The sequence below is a fragment of the Delphinus delphis genome, chromosome 12 (assembly GCF_949987515.2).
Source record: "Delphinus delphis chromosome 12, mDelDel1.2, whole genome shotgun sequence".
Taxonomy (NCBI): Eukaryota; Metazoa; Chordata; class Mammalia; order Artiodactyla; family Delphinidae; genus Delphinus; species Delphinus delphis.
The window spans coordinates 10842594-10870074 of record NC_082694.2 but is presented as its reverse complement, the minus strand read 5'-3'; the positions used below and the strand labels follow the sequence as shown (position 1 = coordinate 10870074).

The following is a 27481-nucleotide window of genomic DNA, read 5'->3' as shown; positions in this document are numbered from 1 at the left end:
CAGCAAAGTGATTCAGTTATATATATATATTCTTTTTCAGATTCTTTTCCATTATAGTTTGTTACAAGATACTGAATATAGTTCCCCATGCTATACAGTAGGACCTTGTTGTTTACCTATTAGGACCACTGATTTAATCCCACTCTTCACCGCTGTAAATAACACCACAAGAAACATCGCATGCAGGTTCCTGCAAACCCGGGTGGGAGCTTCCTGGGAGAAATACCCAGCAGGGGATTGTGGCCCACGGACTTAGGCATGCTTGTAGCCTAGGGGCTGTCAGGTGCACCCAGAGTGACTGCACAGCCAACCTGATGAGAGGAGAAAGGACAGACCTGTTTGAAAAATTCTTTGCAACCTGCCAAGGCAGGAGGCAATGTTTCAAAGAAGGCAGGCTTGGGAGACAGGAGGGGCCGTGGTGGTGCCTCTCCAACACCACAGAGACGGTGGGAAATGAGGGAAATGAGGGAAGGAGACAAGGGTGGGCGTGGAGATGTGAACGGAGGTGCTATACGGCAGGAGGCAAGGGAGGAGCCCCAGGGACAAATCTGGGGTTGCCCAAAATGTCGTTTTAAAGTTATTTGCTCTGCAGGACTTGGATGACCAGCTGCTCAGAAGCATCCACTGTTCCCATGATGCTTTGTGTGAGGGGGCTTCTTAGGGACCCGCAGAAGGTAGCTGTGGTATGGACCAGACATCATCGTGGGAGCCAAACTGGGAAGAATGGGGGACAGACCATGGGATTTGGGGTTCATGGCCATCTTATCTAGATCCCAAGGGCAGGGGGATGCTCTTGACACCTGGCTGATACTACACGGCAGGTGTGGGCATCGTTGAGGATGTTGCTTCACACATGACGGAGACCTGCTGAAGACCCTGGGGTGAAACAGCCTTCTGCCCCATAGTAACCTGCACTGTTTCTGAGCCTAACTCTGTTTTGAATTAATGAATTGTAAATCATGTCACTAGTCAGGTTTTCATGGCCACCCTCAAGGCCATCGTTCACAAGTGTGCAGGACAACACAGGGAACCTCTGGGTATCCACCTCTCCCTCAGTTCTTAGGTTGTCTTTCCCCTTTCCTGATGGTATCCTTTGAAGCCCAGATTTTTTAATTTTGAAGAAGTCCAATTTATCAATGTTTTCTTTAGTTGCTTTTGCTCTTGGTGTCATATCTGAGAAACCGCTGCCCATTTCAATGTCATGAGATTTATGTCCACGTTTTCTTGTAAGAGTTTTGTTGTTTTGGCTTACATTTAAACCTTTGATCCATTTTGAATTCATTTTTGTTATGGTGTGAGGTAGGGATCCAAATTCCTACTTTACATGTGTCCCAACACCATTTGTTGAAAAGATTATTCTTTCCCACATTGAAATGTCTCGGTACCCTTGTCAAAAATCAATCGGCTATAAATGTGAGAGATTATTTCTAAATTCTAAATTCTATCCATTGATTGGATTGTAACCTCATGCCAGCACCAGCCAGTCTTAATTAATGTAACTTTGTAGTAAGTTTTGATATCAGAAAGATCAAATCCAACTTTGTTCTTTTTCATTATTTTCTTGGCTATTCTGGGTCCCTTACATTTCCATATGAATATCAGGATCAGCTTTTCAACTTTTTGGAGAAGTCAGCTGGAATTTTTTTTTTTTTTTTTTGCGGTACGCAGGCCTCTCACTGCTGTGGCCTCTCCCGTTGCGGAGCACAGGCTCCGGACGCGCAGGCTCAGCGGCCATGGCTCACGGGCCCAGCCACTCCACGGCACATGGGATCTTCCCGGACTGGGGCACGAACCCGTGTCCCCTGCATCGGCAGGCAGACTCTCAACCACTGCGCCACCAGGGAAGCCCGCCAGCTGGAATTCTGATAGCGATTGCATTGAATCTGTAGTTCAGTTTGGGGAGTGTTGCCACATAACAATATTAAATGTTCCGATCCATGAACACGGGATGTCTTTTCATTTATTTAGATCTCCTTTCATTTCTTTCAACAGTGTTTTAGAATTTTCAGAGTATTTGTTGTTCACTTCTTTGGTTACATTTATTCCTAAATATTTTATGCTTTGATGCTGTTATAAGTGGAATAGTTTTTCTTAATTTCATTGTCACATTATTCATTGAAAGTATATACATGTCCAAGGAGATTCTGACGCCCTCCTTCTCTCCTGTTGTTTTGGTCCCCCTTCGCTCTGGGCTGTGGCCCTGAGCCACCCTGGATTCCAGCAGCATTGCCCTATGTCACCAGGGTTTGGTTACAGGCCTATGTCCCCAGCAGACCATGGCTCCCCAGGGGCCTCATTCCAGCACTTGGTCCAGTGCACAGGACATGCTCATCTAGAGAATGATGAATGAATGAACAAATGAGTAAATGAATGAATGAATCAATGAATGAACAAACAGACTGACACATTAATACGTGCCGGGTGCTGGGTTCTGCATGTTGTGAGGCAGCTGCTCCCAGAACTCTGGCCTAGGGCTCTCCAGCTGCGTCCCAGTCCTTCCTAGGAAGTATTCTCTTTGTGTCCTCCACCCACACTCCAGGGAAATGGGGCCGTGAGGGACAGTTTCCTGGCGCTTTCCTGAAGTCTGTTGAGGGGAAGGCTCACTGGAAGCAGAGTTGGGTGAAGAGAGAGGGAGCTGGGCAATACCTGGGGAGAGGAAGACCTGCCAGTGGCCTGAGGCCTCCACCAAGAACCAGGCAGGCTCCAGGCTGCTAAAAAGTTGAAACAACCCAAATGTTTATCAACGGATGGGTAGATAAACAAATGTTGGTACATTTATCCAATGAAGTATTATTTGGCATAAGTAGGAATGAAGTACTGACACAGGCTACAACATGGATGAATCTAGAAAACACGATGCTAAGTGAAAGAAGCCAGTCACAAAAGACCACATATTGTGTGACTCCATTTATATGAAATGTCCAGAGTAGGCAAATCATAGAGACAGAAGGTAGATCAGTGGTTTCCAGGGGCTGGGGGTGGGAAGTGCAGTGGGAGGTTGGAGATGACCGATCAAGGGTTTCTTCTGGGTGATGAAAATGTTTTGGTACTGATTGTAGTGATGATTGTACAACTCTGTGAACATACTAAAAGCCATTAAAGTGTGCACTTTGGGTGAATTATATAGTATATTATGAATTATATCTCAATAAAGAGATATAACTCTATGTGAATTATACCTCAATTAAGATTTTTTTTTAAAAAAATCTCCTTGGAGGAGCATTTGCAGCAGCCTGGTCTTCTTTTCTAGACCACAAAGCTTCAAGAAGAGGAAGGAGCTGCAGATACTTGGGCCAGACAGCAGCAGCCCCAAAAACCTGCTTGGTCACCTTCACCAGGCCACCTCTCCTCTCTGGATCTCATCTCCTCATCTCACGGATGAAGGGACCAGGTCATTTCTGAGGGCCGTTCCACCCTGGTGTGCATTGACTCAAAACACTGGTGTCCTTTGAGCCAGCAGCCCCAGTTCTGGAAATCTCGCCTGGAGAGTTGAGCTCATGCAGGAGAAAGCACTATGCTCAAAACTGTTCCATGCAGCACTTTCTGTTGTGCTGAAAAAACAGAAGCCAGCTAAGTTTCCAAAAGCAAGGGAACAGTTACATACACGGCAGTTGTGCCGTTTAAAACAGGGCCTGGGGCTTCCCTGGTGGCGCAGTGGTTGAGAGTCCGCCTGCCGATGCAGGGGACGCGGGTTCGTGCCCCGGTCCGGGAAGATCCCACATGCTGCGGAGCGGCTGGGCCCGTGAGCCATGGCCGCTGAGCCTGCGCGTCCGGAGCCTGTGCTCCTCAACGGGAGAGGCCACAACAGTGAGAGGCCCGCGTACCGCAAAAAAAAAAAAAAAAAAAAGCCTGAAAACACTGACAAACATGGGGAAATGCTGCAGCTGCAAAGTTTGGTGGAAAGGCAGGACCCAGAGCTGAGCGAGGACAGTGGACTAAGGGGCCCCACGAACGTCACCAGAGAGGAGCAGGGACCATTGGAGCTGCTGTGTGGGGCAGGAGGGGGAGGGGAGACGGAGCGTGGCTCCCTCCTTTATTTAGAAGCCTGTCAATATCAATGTCAATAAAGGTGAGCCCGGGCTCTCCGCTCTTGAGGCTCTTGAGTGACGGGGGAGAAGGACAGGTGTTTCCCGATGTGCATGGTCCACCTGGTGCCCAGGTACCAGCTCCCGTAAAGCTCACAGCCCTTCCTGCCCCTCCGCTGCCTAGTGACAACCTCTCCCTCCTCCATCCCCTCTAGACTCTCTCCTCTCCTCAGCCCACTCCAGGCTCCAAAAGGGGAGGTGGGAGGGCCCCCTGTGGGATCTTCCCCAGCCCCCGACCCTGACCACAACTGCTGGCTCTTCCCCTCCCTCGTCCTCACTCCACATCACATGCCTCGCAGCTAACTGCGGTAGCCCCCATAACTGCCCGCCCCAGTCCCCAGTACTGGCCATGCGCAGACCTGTCCTCAGGCTTGACTTGTGTTATCTCGCTTCATCTTCATGAACAGTGCTCTCCTAGTCCACCGAGGAGGGACAGCTGCCCAGAGAGGGGAGGGAGCTTGCCTGAGGTCACACAGCAACAGGGGGTAGAGCCAGAATTGCTACCTCTTCCCCTCCTGCCCCTCGTCAACCCTCTGTCCTTCTCTCCCACTGCTCTCCCGCTCCAGCCATCCCTCACCCCTTCCCTGGGGAGGAGAGCTCTGGCTCCTCTGTGGGTGCAGCAATTATCTGTGGACAGAGCCTGTTCCTCAGGTCTGGGAGGAGGGGAACCAGCCTGATGGGTGGACTCATGGCTCCATCCCACTGGATGGTAGGAAAGGGAAGGCAGGAGTAACTCCAAGGAAACCAGCCTCTGTCTAAGGGAGCTGCACGTGGTGGGCCGGTCCCTGCAGAGCCGAGGATGTTATAACCACACACACACACACACACACACACACACACTCACACACACACGTGAACACTGGGAAACCATATGGCTACCTTCTACTGGCAGAAGCAGCCAGAGAGAGGTCCAAATGGAAGTAGGGAAGGCTGGCAACCCAGAGGTTTTCCTGCAAGTGGGCTCTGGGGGCCCTCTCTCCCATTGCCCCGCCCCGATGGAAGGGTGGAAGGGGAAGGCTGGGAGGGGCTTGACAAGAGGACAGGAGAGGTGTGAAAAGGCCAAAGGGAGGCCCAGGGCTGTCTCGGCCTAGGATGTCTACTCACTCCAGCCACTGAGTCTAACGAGGTCACGTCTTCAAACCTGTGCCTACGTGAAGCATACTGATATTCTAATCCCTTCACAGACAGCTTCTGCAGGTGCCCAAGGTGTGACTTTACCGCCTCCTCCGTATGTGAGCCTTGTCCCACCTCGTCTCTGCCTTCGGCTGGCGCTTCCAGGGAACAGAGGTCCAGGGTAGTTCCCAGACAGAAGTCACTCCTATAGCACTAGTCCTGCCAGGGCAGGCAGCCTTTGGAGTGGGAGACCGGGGTGTGCGCTCCAACTCCCCAAATTAGGAGCTGTGTGCCCCGGGCAGGTTGCTCACCTCTCGGAACTTCAGCTTCCTGGTGTGTAGATGGTTAATATAGACTAACTTTCAGGGTTTTGAGGATCCTGTATCCACCGCACAGGCCACACCCGGGCTCGCAGTCCTCGGGAGCCGGTTCTGCCACCTCTGCCACCTCTGGCTCTGATTGCCCGGGACCCTGGCTGCCTCGGGGCACTTCTGTCTGTGACTCTGCCTCCAAGTCAGCTAGTGGAAAACTGAACTCATGGTTGATCTCCACACCAGGTCCCCCACTTAACTTTCACATTTCTGACCTGAGAATAATGACCATCCCAGATGCTGAGGTTAACACTGTGAAGTCATCTTTGACTTTGTCTCTCAGCTTAAATCCTACCCAATGGTGAGTCCCTCACCCAAATCTGCCTCCATCCCAGTCCTCCGTGCTCAGACCAAGGTCAGGACCAGAGCCTGTCCCTGGCAGGGACCCACTCTGTTCCAGCTATGGGGTGCTGGTGGGGATGCAGAGGTGGGTCCTTGCCCTCAGGGAGCTTCTAATCAAATGCAGGAGGCCCACCTGTCCAACCTTCCCAATGACACAGACAGACTGGGAAGGCTCCAGGGGGGTGATGGCATTTGGATGTGATCTTAAAAGACGGGGAGCATTTGAATCAGTGCAGAAGGTGAGGAAGGGCGTTCCAGGCTCGGGAGCAGTGACTGTCCATTCAGTGATGTTTTAAGGGCCTGTTTGTACCGGTACCTTCTGCCGAGTAACTAGGACAGAAGACTCTGCTCTCATGGATTTTACAAATTCAAGCACGATAAGTACTATACAGAAAATAAAACAGAGTACATGGCGGAGAGCGACAAGGGGAGGCTTCTCTAAGGAGAAATTTGCAGAAGGTCTTAATGATAAAAAAGGAGTCATGTGAAGCTGAAGGGGAGTGCATTCCAGGCAAAGGAAGCAGCCAGTGTGAGGAAGACAAAGCTGAGTCCTTCAGAGAACAAAATACACTTGGAATCTGGACAGGCTAGACTTATAGACAAATAGGATAGAACCGCGAGTCCAGCGATAAACCCATGTATCTACAGTTAATTACATTTTCAACAAGGGTGCCAAGAGCATTCAAAGAAAAAAAGAATGGTCTTTCTGACAAACGGTGTTAGAACAACTGGATATCCACACGCCAAAGAATGAATGTGGTCCCTTACCTCACAGCATATGCAAAGATTAACTCAAAATGGATCAAATATCCAAATGTAAGCGCTAAAACTATAAAACTCTTGGGAGAAAACATAGGAGTACATTTTCATGCCCTTGGATTTGGCAATGGATTCTAAGATACGCCCTCAAAAGCAGAAGCAAAAAAAGAAAAAATAAATTGGACTTCAAAATTTTAAAACTTTTGAGCATCAAAGGACACAATCAAGAAAGTGAAAATAATAAAATCTACAGATGAGGAAAAGTGTTTGCAAATCAAATACTTAAGATCTGATAAGATTCTGATTTCCAGAATATATAAAGAACTCTTAGCACTCAGTAATAAAAAGAAAAATAGTTCAACTAAAAAATGGGCAAAGGGGCTTCCCTGGTGGCGCAGTGGTTGAGAGTCCACCTGCCGATGCAGGGGACACGGGCTCGTGCCCTGGTCCGGGAAGATCCCACATGCCAGGGACCAACTAAGCCCATGAGCCACAACTACAGAGCCTGCACTCTAGAGCCCGCGAGCCACAACTACTGAGCCCGTGCACCACAACTACTGAGCCCGTGCACCACTACTACTGAAGTCCACACACCTAGAGCCCACAATGAAGAGAAGCCACCACAATGAGAAGCCCGTGCACCACAACGAAGAGTAGCCCCCACTCGCTGCAACTAGAGAAAAGCCCATGAGCAGCAGCGAAGACCCAATGCAATGAATTAATTAATTAATTAATTTTTTTAAAAAAACAAACAGAAGTTGATATCATTACATGCTCACCAGACTGAGAAAAAGACTGATAACAGCAAATGCTACTGAGGATGTGGAGCAACTGGAACTCTCAGACACTGCCGACAGAAGTGTACTTGGTAGGATAATTCTGGAAAACTGTTTGGCAGTATCCACTAAAGCTAAATATTTGCTTATCATATGACCCAGTAATTCCACTCCGAGATATTTACCCAAAGAAATGAGTGCGTGTGTCCGCCAAAAGACACATCCATAAACACACTTACCAGCTTTATTCATAGTTGCCCAAAGCTGGAAACCATCCACATGGCCAGCAACAGGGAATGGGTAAGTAAACTGAGGTACTGAACCAATACTGAGACAGCCTGGATGGCTTTCCCCAACATTATATTGAGCAAGAAAAGCCAGTCACAAAAGCTCATATATGTTTTGATTACATTTATAGGAAAGTTCTAGAACAGGCAAAACTAATCTACAGTGATAGAAGTCAGAACGATGTTCTCTCCCGGGGATATTGGCTGGGAAGGGGGACAAGAGACTTTCTGGAGTGAAGGAAACGCTCTGCACCTTGATCTGGGTGAGGTACACATATGGAAACAGCCCCCGGGCTGCGCACTTTTCTGTCTGACCTGAGTAATCTTTCAAAAAGCCCCTCTGAGCGCAGAGGGGGGAGGGGTCCTCCCAGAAGTGGAGGGCTTGTTAAAAACTGGCATTCACCCATCAGGCATCTCCGGGACCTGGCTGGTCAGGCCTGAACCCTGGGGTGGACTCAGCCTGGGCCTCAGGCAAGAAGGGGCTTAGGGAGCATTTTTTCTCCCACTGCCCCGGCCTCAGTGACGAGCCCCAGGCCCAGGGAGCAGGAGGGATGCAACCTGGCAGCCGTGCGGGGCAGAAACCAGGTCCTGGTCCCCCAGCCCAGAGCTCACACCCAGCTGCAGGCTGCTTCCATAAGACATCCTGGTGAAAGGTGATGGGGTGTCCTTTGACCCAGTAAACGGCACGTTAGGACCAGCAGGAGACAGCTCTGAGGTGTCTAAGGAAGTTGGGGCCGTGACAGGGCCCACACTTCATCATACCATGGGTTCCAGCTCAAGTTGAGAAGAGGCCTGGGGAGTCTAGAGAAGGAGCCCCTTCCTTCAGAGGCACAGAAGAGCCTGGCGGGAGCTGGACAGAGAAGGCCAGGCCAGGCCTGGGCACCCTGCAGTTATGGGTGACACGAGCCCTGATCAGCTCCTAGACCTACAGCTTTGGGGACCGAGGCGGGGGGCATTTCTGTGGTTCCCACCACTGCCAGGTCCTCCTTGGAGCGGACAGCCAGGTGGCATCCACCCTCTGCCCAAAGATCCTGCTAAGCCCAGGGCCTGCCGAAAAGTCTGTGGGCCCTCAGGCCTAGGAGCAAGGAGGATGGAGCAGGTGGGTGGTGGGATTGCGGGGGGGGACCTGGAGTTTTGGTCCCCATCCTCCGTCAACATCTCTTCCCCCAGCCTGGAAGAGGCCCTGTCTGTTCATGAGTCTCAGCTGTTAAAAATAACCTGCCTCTCCATCATCCTGACAGCCGTGCTTCGGGACAGTGTGTTCCAAGCCCAAGCTGCTCTCCAGGGACTGGAGCAATGGGGCAAGAAGGGCTGTGGATGTTCCTAGCCGGCTCAGGCCAGGAGAGCGTGTCCGGAAGCCAGAGTCCCACAGCCTGTGACAGTTCGGGCTCCCCAGCCACATGTCAGCCCTCCTGGCCCCCGAGATCCTGGGGGTTTGGGTCCAGTGATGGGAGCCCCGGGAGTGCTCGTGCCATGCTGTGTTTTGCCTTGGAGCTATGGGATCAGGGGCCTCTCCTGGTGACCTGGAACTTTCTCCCCACTTGCCCGGAACCTGCCTATCACCACGTGGCTTCCTCCTCTGATTCCCAGAAAACACCCCTGGTGGGGCCCAGAGGAGACTTTACTGGGGATCAGGCAGGTGAAGAAGGGACTTGGATGCATGGGCAGCCGTGCCCTTGTCCCTCAGACGCAGTCCTCCCTCTGCTGTGGCCTCCTCCCCACAAAAGAGAAAGAGGGGTGACAACAGCTCTCAGAGTTAAGAGCTTAGGGTCTGGAGGCAGAAAGACCCATGTTCAAATCCTGCCCCCATCCCTGACTACAGTGTGACCTTGAGAAATGTGCTTGACCTCTTTATGTCCTGAGTCCCTTGTTGGTGAAACAGATGCTCATGGTCCCAACTTGTAGGATTTCCGTGGGGGCTCAAGGAGTTCCAATTGTTGCTAACTGCATAGCGCCCGACACCTAGCGAGCGCTCAGTGAATAGTGTCATCGTTAGAGCACCGTGCTTAAGAGCATCGGCTCTGGAATGGAACTTCAAATCCTGTCTCCTCTACTGACTAGCTGTGTGGTCTTGAGCAAGTTGCTTAACCTCTCTGATCTTTCATATCCTGGCCTGTAAAATGGAAGAATGCCACTTACCTCCTGAAGCTGTTGCAAGGCATCGTGTGTGGATGCTCTTAGGATGGTGCCGAGTGTGTGCTGAGCACTCAGTAAGTGTGTGAGGCCCCTGGCAGGGGAGCCCCTGGCAGGGGAGCATCAGGCTGGAGCCCCAGAGAGGGACAGGCAGGGGGCAGCGGGTGGAAGAATAAAGGCAGCTCCTTGGGCCCGCACTTCTTCAGGAAGAGTTGGAGGCCTTGCTGACCACACACCGTACAGGCTGGGGGCTCTCGGGGCAAGCCTACCCTGGGCTCACCTTGCTCCACACCAGGGAGCCCCACAGGCTTCCTGAGGCTCCCCGAGCAGCAGACCCATTCCAGCCAGCAGGCTCTACCCCACCCACCTTCATGCTATCCTGCTGCACCCAAGGGTTGGGGAGAAGGAGGGAGAGAGAGACAGAGACCGAGGGAAATTAAGAAAGAGGATCAGGGGCTTCCCTGGTGGCGCAGTGGTTGAGAATCTGCCTGCTAATGCAGGGGACATGGGTTCGAGCCCTGGTCTGGGAGGATCCCACATGCTGCAGAGCAACTAGGCCCATGAGCCACAACTACTGAGCCTGCGCGTCTGGAGCCTGTGCTCCGCAACAAGAGAGGCCGAGACAGTGAGAGGCCCGCGCACTGCGATGAAGAGTGGCCCCCGCTTGCCACAACTAGAGAAAGCCCTCGCACAGAAACGAGGACGCTACACAGCAAAAATTAATTAATTAATTAATAAACTCCTACTCCCAACATCTTCTTTTTTTGTTTGTTTTTGTTTTTTTTGCGGTACGCGGGCTTCTCACTGCCGTGGCCTCTCCCGCCGCGGAGCACAGGCTCCGGACGCGCAGGCTCAGTGGCCATGGCTCACGGGCCCAGCCGCTCCGCGGCATGTGGGATCTTCCCGGACCGGGGCACGAACCCGCGTCCCCTGCATCGGCAGGCGGACTCCCAACCACTGCGCCACCAGGGAAGCCCCCAACATCTTCTTAAAGAAAAAAAAAAAAGGAAAGAGGCTCAGGATCCAGGGAAAAGCAAAGAGAAGGGGAGAAAGGAGGAGATGAGAGAGAATGAGGGAAGGGAGGAGGAGGAAAGAGACCCAAAGTGAGACAGAGAAGACAAAAGGAACAGAAAAATTCTGCAAATGTAGAAAACAGCAGTGACCTCTCCAAAAGGCCCAAATGGAAGGAGGGAGGTGAGAGGGAGGGGACCAGCCGCGGAGCCCTGAGGTGGGGCTGGAGACAGCCTGACCTCCCTGCAAACAGTGCTTTTACCTAAAGATGGGTAATATGTTGTCATGACAACAGATGTAGCATTTAGGGCAATTACTCGTGAATAACAGAGGGAAGAGGGAGCCGTCCTGGCTGCTGCTGCAGCCCAGGGAGGGGGTGTCTCAAGGGCAGCCCCAGGCCCCCATCTGCCCCGCCCCATCCCAGGCCCTCACCTCAGCCTCAGCTTGGCCAGGACCTTTCCAGTCCAAGAGTCTCCCCAGGGCAAAATTCTGAGCCACACTGCAATTCCCCAGGCCTTGCCTCCTTTCCATCCTGCCTAGCCTGATAGCAAACACAGGCACTGTCTCTGCAACAGCATCTCACCTTAACTCTCTCCACGACCCAGTGAGTGAGGCACAGCAGGGCCCTCATTTTACAGATGACAATACAAGAGTCAGCGAAGTCGAGTAACTTTTCTGGGGTCACACAGCAAATAAGCTGGTTTCTGAAGTCCACTCTGCTGCTCAGCGCAGGCCCTCCCCAGATGATTTCCAGGACATGGGCAGGCCTAGAGATGGGCTATCCCTGAACACCTCACCCTCCAGCACCTTCTGGAAAGGGTCAGAGACAGCATATGTGAGTGAGAAGAAAGAGGGGAACAAAACGTCCAATGCACTGGCTCTGTGCAGACACCATCCCATTTTGTCTCGAGATAATTCTTCTATTTTAGACATGAGAAAACAGGCTGAGAGAAGTGACATCCCCAAGGACCCCACTTGGTCAGGGGCAGATGCCAGCCCCAGCGCCCTGTTGATGGGCAGCTCTGGGGCTGCTCCAGGCCTGGTTGAGCCGGGGCGGGTGGCAAAGCAACTCGCTGGACACGCCAGGGTTCGAGGAATTAGGGAACTTCTGCAGGGTGACTGCAGGGCCTGGGCTCTGTTTGCTGGGGGTTCTGAGTCTGGGGGCTTGGAGACCTCAGAGGCCAAGCCTCCCATCCAGCTCCCTGCTGTCGAGGGCAGCCCCCGTTAGGAAGCCTGTGTGTCCACAGGTGCCCCTTCTGCTTCCATCCTCTGAGCCATTGGCCTCACATCCACAGAGCCTGCAGACAAACATCCCGTTCAAGGTCACCAGACCGAGGGGGTGGTGGGACATCCCAGCTCCCAGCGCCTAGGGGAAGGAAGGGAGCGCCGGGCTGCGATGAGTGGGCAGCTGGGAAGTGCGTGCTCGGCCTCTGCAGAGGGCACGTTTGTTAGTAATCCCGGTCTCTGGGAGGATGAGGCGCTGGCCTTTCACAGGCCTTCAGAGCTCTGCCTAGCTGGCGTCAGGATGACAGCAGGGCCCTCTTAACACCCTCCAGGCCCATCCTGAGGGAGCTTCCCCAAGGATGAGACCCAGACCCCAGCATGTCCCTGAAACAGCCCCTAGAACCTGGAAGGGCTAGCCAGGGCCGAGGCCTGACCCAGCTGGGAGGGGAGAGAACCAAGGGGCAGGGGGCTCCCAGAAGCTGCTTACTGCTGTGGAGTGGATCCGTGGGGGAGAAGGAGCGTGTGTGTGTGTGTGTGTGTGTGTGTGTGTGTGTGTGTGTGTGTGAGAGAGAGAGAGAGAGATCACTAAGGGAATTGACTGCAGTTGGTGAGGCGGGGCTGAGGATTTCAAGCCTTTCTAGAGAAAAAGGAAAAGAAGAGGAACGTTACGAGGAGGAGGAATCAAGAAGATAGAATAAAGGGGCTGATGTCCCTGCACGGGGGTCCCTCCAGTGCCCCCAGCCACCATGCAGGCCCGTCCCTGCAGATGCAGGTGGCACAGAGCCTGGCCTGGCCACCTAAGGGGCTCACAGCACTCTCACAACTGTGATGGGGGGTGGGGGGGCAAGGTGAGCAGCCCCAGGCACCCAGGGGAGCAAGCACCGTCCTGCATGGAGCTGCCAGGGCAAGTAACCCCTGCGTGGTCAGGATTCACCCCAACGGAGACTTCTGAGTGAGGATGAGAAAGGAGGATGGGAAGGGGGGTGAAGGGAAGCGGGGTGTACTCGTCACTGGCTGGATCCGAGTCTAGGGGAGTTGGTATACGGAGGGGGGCAAGGAAGCCCGGGCAGAGTAAGGGGGGGCTGCATCTTCTGAGTCCCCACCCCAGGCCAGAGGTCAGGGCACCCAGAGTCAGGACACGAGGGGCTGCAGCCTTATCACCCCAGCGAGCCCTGCAGCCAGGGTGAGAGGTGGGCTCCACACTGTCCTCGCCCCTGAGCCGAAGGGCCGAGGGCGCCAGGCTCACCAGGTTACCCCTCGGCATCTGCAGAGCCACTCCCAGTCCCCAGGGTGCAGGGCAGAGGGGGATGCGTGTCAAGGACAAGCCAAGCCCTAGAGGGGTCTGGCAGCCTGGCGGGTGGGCTGAGGTGGGTGTCATGGGAACCCTGATGACTTGTGGGGCAGCTGGTGCCAGCCTGCCCTCAAACCTCCACCCACGCACACCGGCCTGGTACCACGACTGCGGACCGGCCCTTCCCCACTGCCTGCCCTGCGCCTGCCCCTTCTCTAAGGGCATATGGGCGGCGGTTGTGCCGTATCTGAGCTGAAGCCCTCCAACCTCCAGAGAGCCATGACCTGAGTTTGGGAGACCTGCTCTGACTGGCTACGTGACAGTCCCTAAACCGGCCGGCCCCGTTTCTGCACCTGCAGGACAGAGGGTAGAGATGAAACTGACGCCCCAGATTCATTCCTTTCCTCCTAGCAGGGTCTTTGTAACCTGGTCCCTTTCTCCTTCCTTCATCCACGCAGTTCCCACCTTCTGCTCTCCACTGACTGGGTCTCAAAGGAGTACATGGGAAATGGGGTGCTGGGCAGGCAGCCAGGGGTCCGGGGACACCCAGAGGTCCACAGAGACCAGTGGCACTCACCCAGACCCCGGGAGCAGCGGCCTGAGGGACTTCTGGGCCCAGAGAAGAAAATAACCCAGCCTGTGGGCTGCCTCCCGCTGTGACTGTGTCTCCCCCGCTTTGCCTCCCCCTCCCCCTCCTCCTGACAATCAACTCTCTTCCCCACTTCCTGGAGCCAGGACACCCGACATCCCTACTTATTTTTAGTCTGTGGCCTCTGGAGCAGGGCTGCTGGCCCCGGGCCTCCCCCGGTCCTATCCCCTGCCCCTGGGGGGCAGCCTGGGACCAGCAGGCATCTCAGAACGTGAGGGACCACACACCCAAGCCATCGGCTGGACAGTACACCCCCCCTGCTCACTCCCTCCTGCAACCCCCTCCTGCCTGAGATAGCAGCCACTAGTCTTCTGTGGAGTGTGGCCTCCAGCAGGCCTCCTCCCAGCTTCCTACCCCCACCAAGGCTCAGCCCCTGCTGCACTCCGTCCCTCAGTGCTCTGTAACCTTGTACTGGAGACCTCTCCGTTGCCCATTGGACCCCTACACACATCGCGGCTCCCAGGGTTCAGGGTGGTGTTGACTCTCTCTGCAGCCCTTCAAACCTGGTACAGAGGTCAGCGCACTGGACAAGCAGGGCAGGAAGGAACGCAGATGTCTAAGTCGGCTCAGCACAGGGCCCTCCAAACTGCTTATTTTGGACTGCCCATCCCAAGACTGCAGCCAAGACGGTTATGGGGGGCAGTAGGCATCACCGGGGGCAGCCTCTGTCCACCTGCACAGTCCCAGCAGTTCCCTTCAGCCCCAAACTTGCACGCTTCACTCACAGCCAGCCTGCCCAGCTCCCCAAAGATGGCTCAGCCAACAGCCCATATCTCTCTACTATTCTTCCCTCCCCGGGAGGAGTTCCAACAACTATAGCTTTCTCCACCTCACCACGTCTCCAGGGACACTTTAGCACCCTGGAGACTGGTGTCAGGGCAGCTGACCAGCCAGCCCTTACATCTTCACTATTTGCCAGGCACTGTCAGTCCTGGAATATGCAGTGAAGAAGACGGATAAATATCCCAGCCCTCGTGGAGCTTATAGTCCAGGAGGGGAAAAACATAAGGAAGGATAGGGCTTGCCTGGTGGCGCAGCGGTTGAGAGTCCGCCTGCCGATGCAGGGGACACGGGTTCGTGCCCCAGTCCAGGAAGATCCCACAATGCCGTGGAGCGGCTGGGCCCGTGAGCCATGGCCGCTGGGCCTGCGCGTCTGGAGCCTGTGCTCCGCAACGGGAGAGGCCACAACAGTGAGAGGCCCGTGTACCGCAAAAAAAAAAAAAAAAGATAAGGAAGGGTAGGTAGGTGAAATAGCTACTATGCTGCTGGAGATAAGTGCTGAGGAGAAAACCTCCAGCAGGGAAGTGAGATAAGTGCTTGGTTGGGGAGGGGCCAGGAAGGTGCAGCGGGGAATGACGCGCATTGATGGATGGGGGCTGCCAGATTGGCCCATTGCTGTGGAGCGCTGTACAGGTGAAGAGAACTGAGGCTCAAACTCCTCTCCTGGAACACAGGGAGCTACATCTGCTCAAACCAGGTGATCAGACTCATAAGCAGCATGACAGGCCGTTCAGCTCCTGGGGCTGGGTGACCGTTGAACAATCCTTGCCCTACTTTATACACTCCTGAGCGAATAAGACCTCCAAGTGCCCCCAGCATCCCTTTCCCACTCTTCCTGCCCATCTGCAGCCCAGGCCAAAGTGTGAAGGCCCAGGGGCTTCCCTGGCAGTCCAGTGGTTAGGACTCGGCACTTTCACTGCCAAGGTCCTGGGTTCGATCCCTGGTTGGGGAACTAAGATCCCACAAGCTTCAAGGTGCGGCCAAAAGAAAAAAAGTGTGAAGGCCCAGGAAGTCCCCAGCCTCACCCAATCCCCACCATGATGCCTGGCCTTGACCCCTGCAACCTGCCCCCAGACCTTCCCTCTGCTGGAACCTGTGTTTCCATATGCAGCTTTCTCGGAATCTCTGGGGTCCTCCTGGGAGCTGACATTTGATACCTGGGTACCCCCTACTGCAGCAGCAGTGCAGGAAGCCTAGAGGTCTCCAGAGATGACTCTCTTTATCATCCCCAGTAGCTCCCCTCACATCGCACTGGGTGGCCCAGTCCCCCATGCCCACAGAGGACAAGGCCAGGATTCCCCCTAGACCTAGCTGCTAGGTTTGCACACCAGCTGCTGCTATAGTTTGAGAATGCCTTCCTGGCACTGCCTATAGCCTCATCTCAGCTCATAGAGAGATGATGGCCTCCGCTACTGTTGTCTGTCATAGGCACAGTAGTAAGGGTGTAGACACAGATGTGGTGTATTTGACATTTGCCTGAGAACGCTTCCCTCCCAGCAACACACTAAAGAAATCCTGGCCGAAGCTCATGGGAGCGTGGGGTGACAGGAGGCCGGGAGAGGAGATTCCATACACAGGATGAGGCCATCTTCCAGGGCAGCGTTCACCCTCCTTCTATCAGGCCACTGAGCAGTGAGTCAGGGGACACCTGGGAGACAGGGGCTTCTGCCAGCTCACCTTGGAGAGGACCTGGGCTTCCAGAGGAGCAATCTTAACGGCCCTGCCATTTGCGGTGCCCTCTCTGCACTCCCACACTCTACGAGGACATTTTATGTATCATCTCTTCCTCTCAACACACCTCTCCAATCTTAAGGTAGTTAACGTTATCCCATTTTAAACATGAGGAAATGGAGGCTTGGAGAGGTTTTGCACTTCGTCTGAGGCCGCCTGGCCAGTAGGCGATGGAGCCAGGTTTGACTGCAGATCCAAGTATTGCTTTCATGCTGCCACTGGGATGACCCAACCAGGCCCTCTCCCTGCCTGTCGCCTCTCTGTCCAGCCTTCTAGTCATCCACACTCCGGGATGGGTCCCTGCCATCACCTCCCGGGACGCCCCGGTGCTTCCCCAGCTCTGCGGGACAGTTCTCCCGCCTGTAGCTCAACCAAGGTCAGGATGGAATCTTCCAACAGAATTTCTCTAGGAAGCTATGGGAAAACAAAACAAAACAAAACAGAAAAATTAAACACCAAATCAGAGATGCATTCCTGGAGTGCAGGGTTCCCAGCCTTAGGTGACTAAGGCCAAGGCTGTCCCAGATTGCTGGGAAAACTCACTCGCTCAACAGATGTCCCTGTGTGCCTGCTCTGTGCCATGCTGTACCTTTAGGCGACGAACAGGTAGCAGGCAGAGGAGTCCCTGCCCTTGCCAGGGAGGCCCCCTGGGCACATGCGGCCACAGCAGGGGTTACTTAAAAACCACAACTTCTCCTTGTGTCATTCCAGGCCATGACCCCATGGGAGCATGTTTTCCCCAGGAGCCCCCCCTCCCCTGCCTGCCCCTCCTGGAGGACCTCAGCTCACTTCCTCCTCCATGACCCCCCAACCCCCAGCTCAAGTCCCCTTCCAGCCTTACTTTACACACAATGTCAAGCACAGGCTCACTGCTGCCACCACCAGGCACATGCCCACCCCCCTGTTCCACCAGCACCCAGCCTGCCTTGGAGGAATATCTTTCAAGATGGCCCTTCTGAGGGCTCCCCTGGTGGCGCAGTGGTTAAGAATCCGCCTGCCCATGCAGGGGACACGTGTTCGAGCCCTGGTCCGGGAAGATCCCACATGCCGTGGAGCAACTAAGCCCATGCGCCACAACTACTGAGCCTGCACTCTAGAGCCCATGCTCTGCAACAAGAGAAGCCACTGCAATGAGAAGCCCGCGCTCACCACAGCTAGAGAAAGCCCGCACAGCCACGAACACCCAACACAGCCAAAAATAAAATAAATAAAAATAAATTTATTTAAAAAAAAAAAAAAAGGGCTTCCCTGGTGGCGCAGTGGTTGAGAGTCAGCCTGCCGATGAAGGGGACACGGGTTCGTGCCCCGGTCCGGGAAGATCCCACATGCCGCGGAGCGGCTGGGCCCGTGAGCCATGGCCGCTGAGCCTGCACGTCCGGAGCCTGTGCTCCGCAACGGGAGAGGCCACAGCAGTGAGAGGCCCGCGTACCAAAAAAAAAAAAGATGGCCCTTCTGAGACTTCCCTGGTGGTCCAGTTAAGACTCCGCGTTCCCAATGCAGGGGGCCCGGGTTTGATCCCTGGTCGGGGAACTAGATCCCACATGCATGCTGCAACTGAGATCCCGCATGCCGCAATTAAAGGATCCCGCATGCCTCAAGGCACAACGAAGATCCGTCACAGCCAAATAAATAAATAATTTTTTTAATTAAAAAAAATAAAAAAGATGGCCCTTCTAAGTTTCATGCCACCTAGATTTCCCTGGGACACATTTGTCATGGGCAGGACAGGGAGGTGGCTGAGGGGTGTTACATGAGCCTCAGGTGGGAAGGGGATGGAGGCCATAAGTGCCAGCAGAGGAGGAAGCCTGGTAGGCAGGTAGGGGAGCCACTTTCTCAGCAATACACAAGCAGAAAAAGACAGGGGTGAGGTGGGGGCCAGAGACCACTGACTCAGTTCCCCCTCCTCTCTCTGCCCCTGCCCATGGGTTCCTGGGGAAGCACCCAGGACATCATTTGAACCATGCTCTAGGCCGACTCCACCAGACAATGAGGAATTTGAAGCTCAGAGAGGTGAAGGGATTTGCCTAACATCACACAGCAATTTGGCAGCCTGGCTGGGACCATGACCTGAGCGTCTGGACCCTGGCCAGTGCTTTTGAACCAACTGAGGAAATCCTTCAGAGCCCTGTGCCCACCCTAACTCCAGAAGGGGGTGGAGAGGCCACAGCTGGGATTTGCAGCTACGACAGCTGTGTCAAAGTAGTACCTGACAACGGGCACCCAGGGACCTAGTGGGGCCTGCTGCCTGTGACCACCCGGCCCAGCCCTCTCCTGCACTGGCCCGGGGAGGGCCGGGTTTAACCCTCGCCTGCCCCCAGTGTCCAGGGACTCCAAGCAGCGGGCTCAGGCAGCCTCTCACGCTCCCTCCTTCCCAGCTGCAGCTGGGCTGGGGTGGGAACTAGGATGACACAGGGACACCCGGGCTCCCCACTGCCAGAGTCCGGCCCTTTTCCTTCTTCAAGCAGCCCAGGTCCCCATCCAGGTGGAGGTAGTGGCATTCCATCTGAGCCCTAGCTGCTCTGAGATCAGAGGGGCCCACCCCTGCCAGCTCCAGAAGGGGCATGCCCGCTCCCCAGGGAACTCAGGTCAGGGCCTTCGCACCCTTAGTTGGGACCCAGCATCTCCTCTGCCTGCCGGGGAGCCAGGAGCCCCAGAAAGCTGCAGCAGGGCCAGAAATAGCCCCGACTTGCCAGGGAGGGAGGCTCTTTTTGGGTCCCCAGTGTGTTCCGATCCCCTCGCCATCACAATGGTCCACGGAGCCTGCCGGCCCCAGGAAGAGTAAGGACAGTCCCCAAAGGAGAGGCAGAAGTCAGAGGGCCAGGAGGAGGAAGAGGGGAGGCTGAGAGAAGGGGGAGCAAATTCCTGAGGACTGGGAAGTGGGAAGGGCCGGGGAGGGGAAGGGAGGGGAGAGAGGGGAAAGAGGAAGGAACAGGGGTAGAACCCCAGGGGTAGAGGGCGGGCATTAAGAGGGGGGCGCCTCTCCCTTTGAAGTCACTGCCATCACTAGATGGTCACAGGCCAAGCCAAGGGCAGGAGACTCTGGCCAAGGGCCAGGCGAGGGTGTAAGAAGATCAGAGGCAGCACGCCCTGGGGAGGGTGCAAACTGACATCCAGGCTTCTTCCAGCCCTGGCCTTCTGACAACAGCCTTCCTCACACTGCTGCCGCTGCCCGACAGAAGAAAGGACGGATGCGGGAGCTCGAAGAATCCCGGAATCTAATTTTAGCTGAGTGCCCCCACCACCCCCGATAACAGCCAGCAGAGCCTAGGGGGGTGGGAGCTCCGCACCGCCTGCCCGGTGCCAGCAGCAGGGAGACTGCCCCCAAGCCGTGGGGTCTCTGCAGATGAGATCCTCCAGCTCACACTGGGCAGGGGCTTTGTTGGGCTGGGGGCCCTGGGGCCTGCTCTCCTGTCTTGAGTGAGCGCCATAGTTGAGAGTAGGTTGGGTGGGTTTGTGTGCCGGCTCTGGATGACCTCAGAAAAGTCCCTCAACCTCCCTCGGCCTCGGTTTCCTCACCTGTCCAATGGGTACAGCAATCTCTCCGACTGATCTCAGATGATGCATGTCAGGCACTGGCCCTAATGACTCAGAGCGGTCATTATGCCTCTCGCCACTGCCTGATTCAGGGGGCCCTGAACTGATCGGTCATTCCAGACCCAGTCTGCATCTGCACTGAGATACAAAGGTGAGGAAAACAGACCTGATCCTTAGAGCCTGACTCTAAGGACAACTGATTAACTCCAGGAATCTCCATGTCTGGACCTTCCTGGGAGCTGGGCTGGGGGCGGGGCAGAGATAAATCCTCAAGCTGGGGAACCCGGGGACCACTGGGGTAATCCCTTGTGGGCAAACAGGGACACTGAGGCTCTGAGAGGGACCCAGCCCTGCTCGGGGGCCGCTAGACAGATGACGGCAGAAGCAGGGTATGACCCCGGCCTCCCCACCACCTCCCCAGTGATTTTCACTGGCATGGAAATCCCACCCCAGTCCTGCCGCCCACAGCAACCAGGCCCTCTGAGCAGAGCTCCCGGCCTGCACCAGGAACACAAAGTTGCCTAGTGTCAACCCCAGCTGGGTAGATGCCTCCTCCCCAGCCAGCATCAACCTCATTTGCAAGTGGTAGCTGGACAAGGTCTCACACCCCCTTCCCAGCAGCCCCCCACCAAAACACACAAGATGGAGATCGTGCGCAGGAAGGGGAGGGGCAAGGGCCTGATGAACCCACAAGCCCCCCTCCACCTTTAGTCTTGCTGGCAGGTCAGCCAGGCCCTCCTGCCACGGGTACCTTCTGAGCCAATGGGTCAGGAGTGCATCTTTCAACAATGCTCCAAAGAGCAATTCCCAGCGCCCTGATTTCTCAGCAGCTGGCCTGAGGCAGGGGCTGTGTCTAAACCCTGTTTCAAGGGTACCCCCTGTGATCTGAGACCCAGATTCCCACAGAGTGGGTGCAGTTGAGGGGAGGGGTCTTCCTAAGCCCTCCCCCGCCACGGCTTCTCTAATGGCGCCGCCCTTTGGTCAGGGACATCTTAAGAAAGGGGCCTCCAAAAGGTGGAAGTGCCTGGCCAAGATGGCTCATCCGCTGGTTTTCTGTCCCTGCTCTCACCTCCAGGGCTTTCACCAGGATTACTCCTGGGAGAAGGAGGGCTGCATCCTCACCCCCTATCTCTGCTGATCTGAGCCCAGCTCATTGACCCACTAACTCTCAGATGGGCTCCGGGTGAAATCAAAAGTGCTACTTACACAGAACAGCAGGAACGGGCTGTGAGAGGAGGAGAAGGCCAGGGTGGGAGCCAGGGGTCCTGGGATCCAGCTCCACCTGCACCACGTATTACCCTGGGCAAGTCCCCAGGACTCTGTATCTCAGTGTCTTCATCTGAGAACTGAATAAGGTAGCAAAATGGGGATGAGCCTAGCACAGGACCTGGTACGTAGCAGACTGTCAGCAGATGGTTCCTGAATGTGAGCCTGTTACTCTTTGAGCCTGGTTACAATCCCTTCAGTATGAAGCTGTGGTATGGTGGGCACAGAGTCAGACAACCTGGGTTCTAGACCCGGTTCTTCCACCACGTGGCTATGGAGTAGGGGGTGGGGAGGTCCAAAGCAAGTTATCTTTTTTGGGCCTCAGTCTCCTCTTTAATAAAATTCAGGGATTGGACTGAGCTGTCAGGAATGGAAAACCTGTGACACACATACCATCACTTACTCATTCCCTAGCAGTGACAGACATGAGCAGTCTATCACAGCACTGCTGCCAACTGAATCCATCCAGATGCAGCTTCAGAATCCCCTAACACCCAGTGCCAGCCCCAGTTTCCTCTTCTGTAAAATGGCCACACCCAGCAGAGTTATGAGGATCAAACAAGACATGTATTCAGAATGGACTGCCAACAGCTCAGCTCTAGCAGGAGTAATTTTCTGCCACCATCTCCAGAGATTGGGTGGGGAGCTCTTCTCCCATGCTAACGGCAGAGAGTGTGGTCCAGTAAAAGGAGCTTGGGCATGGATGACCTCAGGTGAGCCATTGCATCCTTTTTGTTTTTTTTGTTTTTTTTGTTTTTTTTTTTTTGCGTACGCGGGCCTCTCACTGTTGTGGCCTCTCCCGTTGCAGAGCACAGGCTCTAGACGCGCAGGCTCAGCGGCCACGGCTCACGGGCCCAGCCGCTCCGCGGCATGTGGGATCTTCCTGGACCGGGGCACAAACCCGTGTCCCCTGCATCGGCAGGCGGACTCTCAACCACTGCGCCACCAGGAAAGCCCTGTTGCATCCTTTTAAGCCTCCATTTCCCTGGAATAAAATGGGCTGATACTTACCTTACCTAAAAGGATTAAATGAGGTAATCAGCGGAAGCAGCAGAAGAGCCAGGGGCTCAGTAAATGGGAAGAGGTGAGCTACCTTGATACGCCCTCCTCAGGCCCGGCGCCTTAGTGGTGGGTGCACAGGCTGGTGAGAGGCGCTGGGAGCTCCTCAAGGCAGGGCCTGGCTTCCTTGTAACGTCCTCAGTGAAGCCCTGTGTCCCCAAGTCCACCAGTGATGGTGAATACATTGGAGTCTCTGGTCGTTGCCGCTGGCAGAAGCCACGGCCCCTTCAAGTGTGAATGCTTGGCTGTGGCGGGGGTGGCCTCCCCGCACCGGATCTGGGCCGTCCCCGCCCCGGGCTTCATCCCTCCCTGGGGTCTGCCATTGGCATCGGCCCTACCCCACCCCCTGCCACCTGCTCCTGCCAGCAGCCTGCTGCCTGGCCTCCCCTGCCCACAGAAGCAGGCCAGCCTTGTTCGGGGGCCAGAGACTACCTTCTCTGCGGTGACAGGAAGCCTGGCGGACTCAGCTCCTAACCCAACTCATAGGGTGCCTTTGGGGCCTCGGACCCTTCACCTGGGAAGCGAGGAGACTGAGAGGAGCCGTCAGCAGGCCTTCCAGCTCTGAATCTTAGTGCTGGAGAGCCTGACACGGAGCAGCTCCATCCCACTCTCCCGCCCCTTGCTGAAGGCAGCAGCTTAAAACATCCCTCAGGGCTTCCCTGGGGGCGCAGTGGTTGGGAGTCCGCCTGCCGATGCAGGAGATGCGGGTTCGGGTTCGTGCCCCGGTCCTGCCCCGGTCTGGGAAGATCCCACATGCCGCAGAGCGGCTGGGCCCGTGAGCCATGGCCGCTGACCCTGAGCGTCCGGAGCCTGTGCTCCCCAACGGGAGAGGCCACAACAGTGACAGGCCCGCATACCGCAAAAAAAAAAAAAAAAAATTCCTCAGAGTGACCCTCCCTCACCCCTCCTCCCCTCCCCTGCCCCTCCCTCTCCCCCTCCTCCTCCTTCCCTCCCCTCCCCCTCCTCCTCCCCCTCTCCTCCTCCCCCCTCCTCCTCCCCTCCCCTCCCCCTCCCCTCCTCCTCCCCCCTTCCCCTTCCCCATGTCCCCCCCATCCCATGTGGGTGGTGTCTGACCACCTCTGCTGGCCCCCAGCTGTTGTGCCTGCCCGCCCATCAGGGCTGGCTTCAGGCTGACTCTTGAACTGCCACAAATTCACCATCACAACATGTTTTGCCTGTGCTTTCTCCTGCCCAGGATACCTTCCCGTCTTCCCTCTTGGTACACTCCTGATCTTCCCCCAAGACCCTGCCCAAAGGCCATCTCCTCTGGGATGCCCTCCCTTCCTTCCCTTCCCGGGCAGCCAGTCTCAGGCTCCCCTGGCGACTCTCGCCCCCACTGACTTGTAATGATGGATAAGGGATGCTGAGTGGACAAAGCAGGCAGGCAGGTGTGTGGGTACCAGCCAGCTGCACCCAGAGGAGGAAAGGGCAACTGGCCCTGGGAAGGCGCCCATGCCCAGAGTCTACTACTCAAGCAGGTGAGGAATGGCTACTCCTGGCAGCGCTTGGACAATGAGGACACAGCTTATTACAAAATATCCCTTTATTGATAAAATAGCTCAGACTTAAAAAAAAACCCTGCATATCACAACAAGGGAGTCACAGGCAACGATAGCAGGGGTCGCATGGGGCACACACAAGACCAGTCAGCAGATGTCATAAACCAGCCCCTCCCCCGGGCCCAGCCTCCCCAGCCCTGCCCGGAGGCAATGCACTGGCCTCACACTGAGACCAGGGAATGAACTGGACAGCCTCCCACCCCAGGAGGGACTCTCTTTGGTCCCCTCTATTCTCTCCACCCCAGAAAACTCCCTCAGCGTCCCTCCAAGTCTAGCCAGGCCCATCAGCGTGCCAGCAGTGCCTGTGCTGCTCAGCCCCGCCCCCAAGACAGGATGCTCACCGGCTGAATGGTGAAGCCAGGCGCTCGCATGCGGAAGACTGCAAAACATCCTCCACATTCCCTCAACTGTTCCAGGTGCCAGTTCTAGGATGGGCGAGGGGACCAGGAGGGAGAGGCCCATGGAGGCCCATCAGTGGGGTGGAGCAACGTGGCTGGGTCTGAGATGGACAGACGGTACCCACCTGCGGTGGAATCAGTTATGCATCAAAGGGACCTATCTGGGGCTTGGAGCCCTGCCCAGGAACTCCAGTGGGAGGCTCCCCTGGGAGTCCATGGGGCCCCTTCTCACCTGCTCTAGCCCCAGCACCCCACCACATGCTCTCATCTCAGACCGTTCCCATGCGGTGGGTATTTTTAGCGATCCTGGGGAAACAATGTGCCTGCTTGATGACAAAAGACTTCTCCCCCATTGGGGGGTCCAAGCCAATGAAAACCCTCTTGGTGTTGTAGGTGAAATGTCGAGAAGTTGTCATGCAGCGTAATAACTCCAACCTTTGCAGGCATAAGAACACATTCTCGAATAAATCCTTTAACTGAAGTCGTGGTTCTGTCTGCGACTCCCCACTTCCAGTTTGGGGTAGGAATTTACACCCCAGGCACAGAGCAAAAGTCTATAGGAAGACAGGCGGTGGTAAACCCAGAAAAGGGGGATTTTTATATCCCCGAATAATCACATTTTCTGGCTCTCTAGTGCGTTCCCCCACGGAGCTCAAAACTTTCCGCGAAGCCTTTCATCTCCCTGCAGCAAGTAGGCGGCAAGCTATTGTTGCCCTGGGTTTTGCAGGCGGTAAATGCTAGTGATCAGGGCTCTCCCGTGGAGGCAGAGGCCAGACCCCCAGACCACCCCCCAGGAGGCATCCATGCACCCACCAGCCTCCCAGAGGGGCGCCGGGTGAGGAAAAGGATCCGCAGTTCTGGAGTTACAACTCCAAAAGCAGGGGGAAGGAGAAGAAGGGCCCAAAGATGGGGCCAGCCCATAAGCCCCCACCCAGGGTCTAATGGGGACCACGGGCACACGGCACGGATGCCCATCATCGTTTCTGCCCCTTCCTCAGCAGCAGGCCCTCCTGGAAGAAGCGGAAGGCTGGCTTCCTGCTCTTTTCAAGGGGAAGATGAGAAAGATACAAAACGCCACAAGCAAGTGATCAACCAGAAAACACAGGGTCCTCAAGGTTTGCAGGGGTCTGGGGTTCTGCGAGGGAGCCTGGCCGCGGCTACATTCAGGAAGGTCCAAGCCTCATCCATCTGCCTGTGCACAGGCAGGGGGTGGAGAAGATGGCCCCCCATGGCCAAGCCAGCAAGGGGAGGCTTCAAATAGACCCTGCCCCTCCGAGGGGGTTCCCGGGATGAGGCCTGCAGGACCAGGGAAGGGACCAGAAAGCCCTAGGGAGGTGGCCACATACAACGGGGCAAGAAGCAGGGTGGCCCTGGCACCAACCCCACATGGGCAGCGGGCAGGCGGGCTCACCAGGCCGTCTGGGTCCACTTGCGGCAAAGGATCCTTCGGAAGGCACGACGAAAGTCCTGGTTGAAGATGGTGTAGATGACAGGGTTCAGCGAGCTGTTGCAGTAGCCAATCCAGAAGAAGAACTGGAAGAGGCCGTGGGGCACCTTGCAGTGCTGAGGGCAGATGGCACCCAGGCTGTAGCTGAAGAAGAAGGGGAACCAGCAGAGCACGAAGACGCCGATGACCACGGCCAGCACGAACGTGAACCGCTTCTCCCGGGTCAGCTGCGTCCGCCGCCGCCACCACTGCCCCCCCGCAGTGCCCTTGCCCCTGCTCAGGAGCACCTGGCCACGTAGGGTTGCCAGCAGCCGGGAACCCTGCGGTTGCTGCAGGGATGGGCTGCAAGCTGAGGCGGGAGACGCTGCCGAGGCCTTCGGCTCACACACCCCCTCCTCCTCCTCTTCAGCCCCCTCCTCCTCTGGAGATGTCCCACAAACACCTTCCTTCTGACCCTGGCCTGAGCTGGGGCGGGCAGGCCAGCTGGGTGGCAAGGCGGGGGTCCCAGGGTCTTCAGGGGTCTCCCCCTCGTCCTTCTCCCCAGTGGGCTGGGAGCATCCATTGGCCTCTCCAACAGTAGCCAGTTGAGAGGCCAGAGTTGGCAATCTGGCCGAGGCTGAAACTTCCCCAGGGACAGGGTGGGGCGGCTTAGACCCCCCCTCCCCAGGGCCCCCCTTGGCCCTGGGACCTCTGCAGTGGCTGCGCTTGGCGATCAGATAGATCCGCAGGTAGACAAGGATCATGATAAGGCAGGGTGCAAAGAAAGATCCGATGCTGGAGGCCAGGATGTACCAGGCCTCTTGGTTGAGCTTGCACTGGGGGCGCCCTCGGGGCTGCGGAGCCGGGTCGCCCTTGTAGATGAGGGGCGGCAGCGAGATGACAGCTGCGATGAGCCACACGGTGAGGATGATGCATTTGATGCGGCGCGGGGTGCGCTTGGAGTTGTACTCCAGCGCGCGGCTCACGGCCCAGTAGCGGTCCAGGCTGATGGCACACAGGTGTACGATGGAGGAGGTGCAGAAGAGCACGTCGAGCGCCAGGTACACCTCGCACCAGGTGCGCCAGAAGTACCAGTAGCCCAGCAGCTCGTTGGCCAGCGAGAAAGGGATGATGAGCGTGGCCACCAGGATGTCGGCGGCGGCCAGCGACACTAGGAACAGGTTCTGCGGGGCTCGCAGCGAGCGGCTTGTCAGCACAGCCAAGATGACCAGCGCGTTGCCGAAGATGGTGAAGAGGATGAGGAAGGTGATGACCGCCGCGATGGCCGCAGTGGCCTGCACGGAGTAGGGCTCCTGGTGGTCCATGGCGGGGCCGGACGCGGCCAGAAGGGGCGCTGCTCGCCCAGCGCGTGCACAGCCGGCGACAGCGCTTTCCCACCCAGGTCGGCTAGACGAGGGTGTCGACCCCCTGGCTGAGCTGAAGGTGCTGGAGCCCCATGGCCAGGCCGAAAGGGGCCAAGAGGGCGGGGGACGCCCGGGGCCGGCCACCGCCCTCCTACATCCTCTTGCACCGGCGCCCGGGCTCCCTGCCGTCTGCCCCGGAGAAGTTTACCAAGATTTCCCGCTGCCGTCCCCGCCCCGCCCGGAACGGAGGGAAAGTTGGGCGCCGCCGGGAGGCTGCTGGACTCACGCTGGGGCGCGGGGCCCCGGCCGGCCGGGCAGGCGGT

General features: G+C 56.2%; 1 protein-coding gene across 1 annotated transcript; it reads right to left on the bottom strand.

Moving 5' to 3' along the window:
• Positions 1-25775: 25775 nt before the first annotated feature.
• ADRA2B (adrenoceptor alpha 2B) lies at positions 25776-27119 on the bottom strand. Its single transcript, XM_060027693.1, has one exon. It carries the CDS (start codon positions 27117-27119, stop codon positions 25776-25778), a length of 1344 nt encoding a protein of 447 aa, XP_059883676.1.
• Positions 27120-27481: the final 362 nt, after the last annotated feature.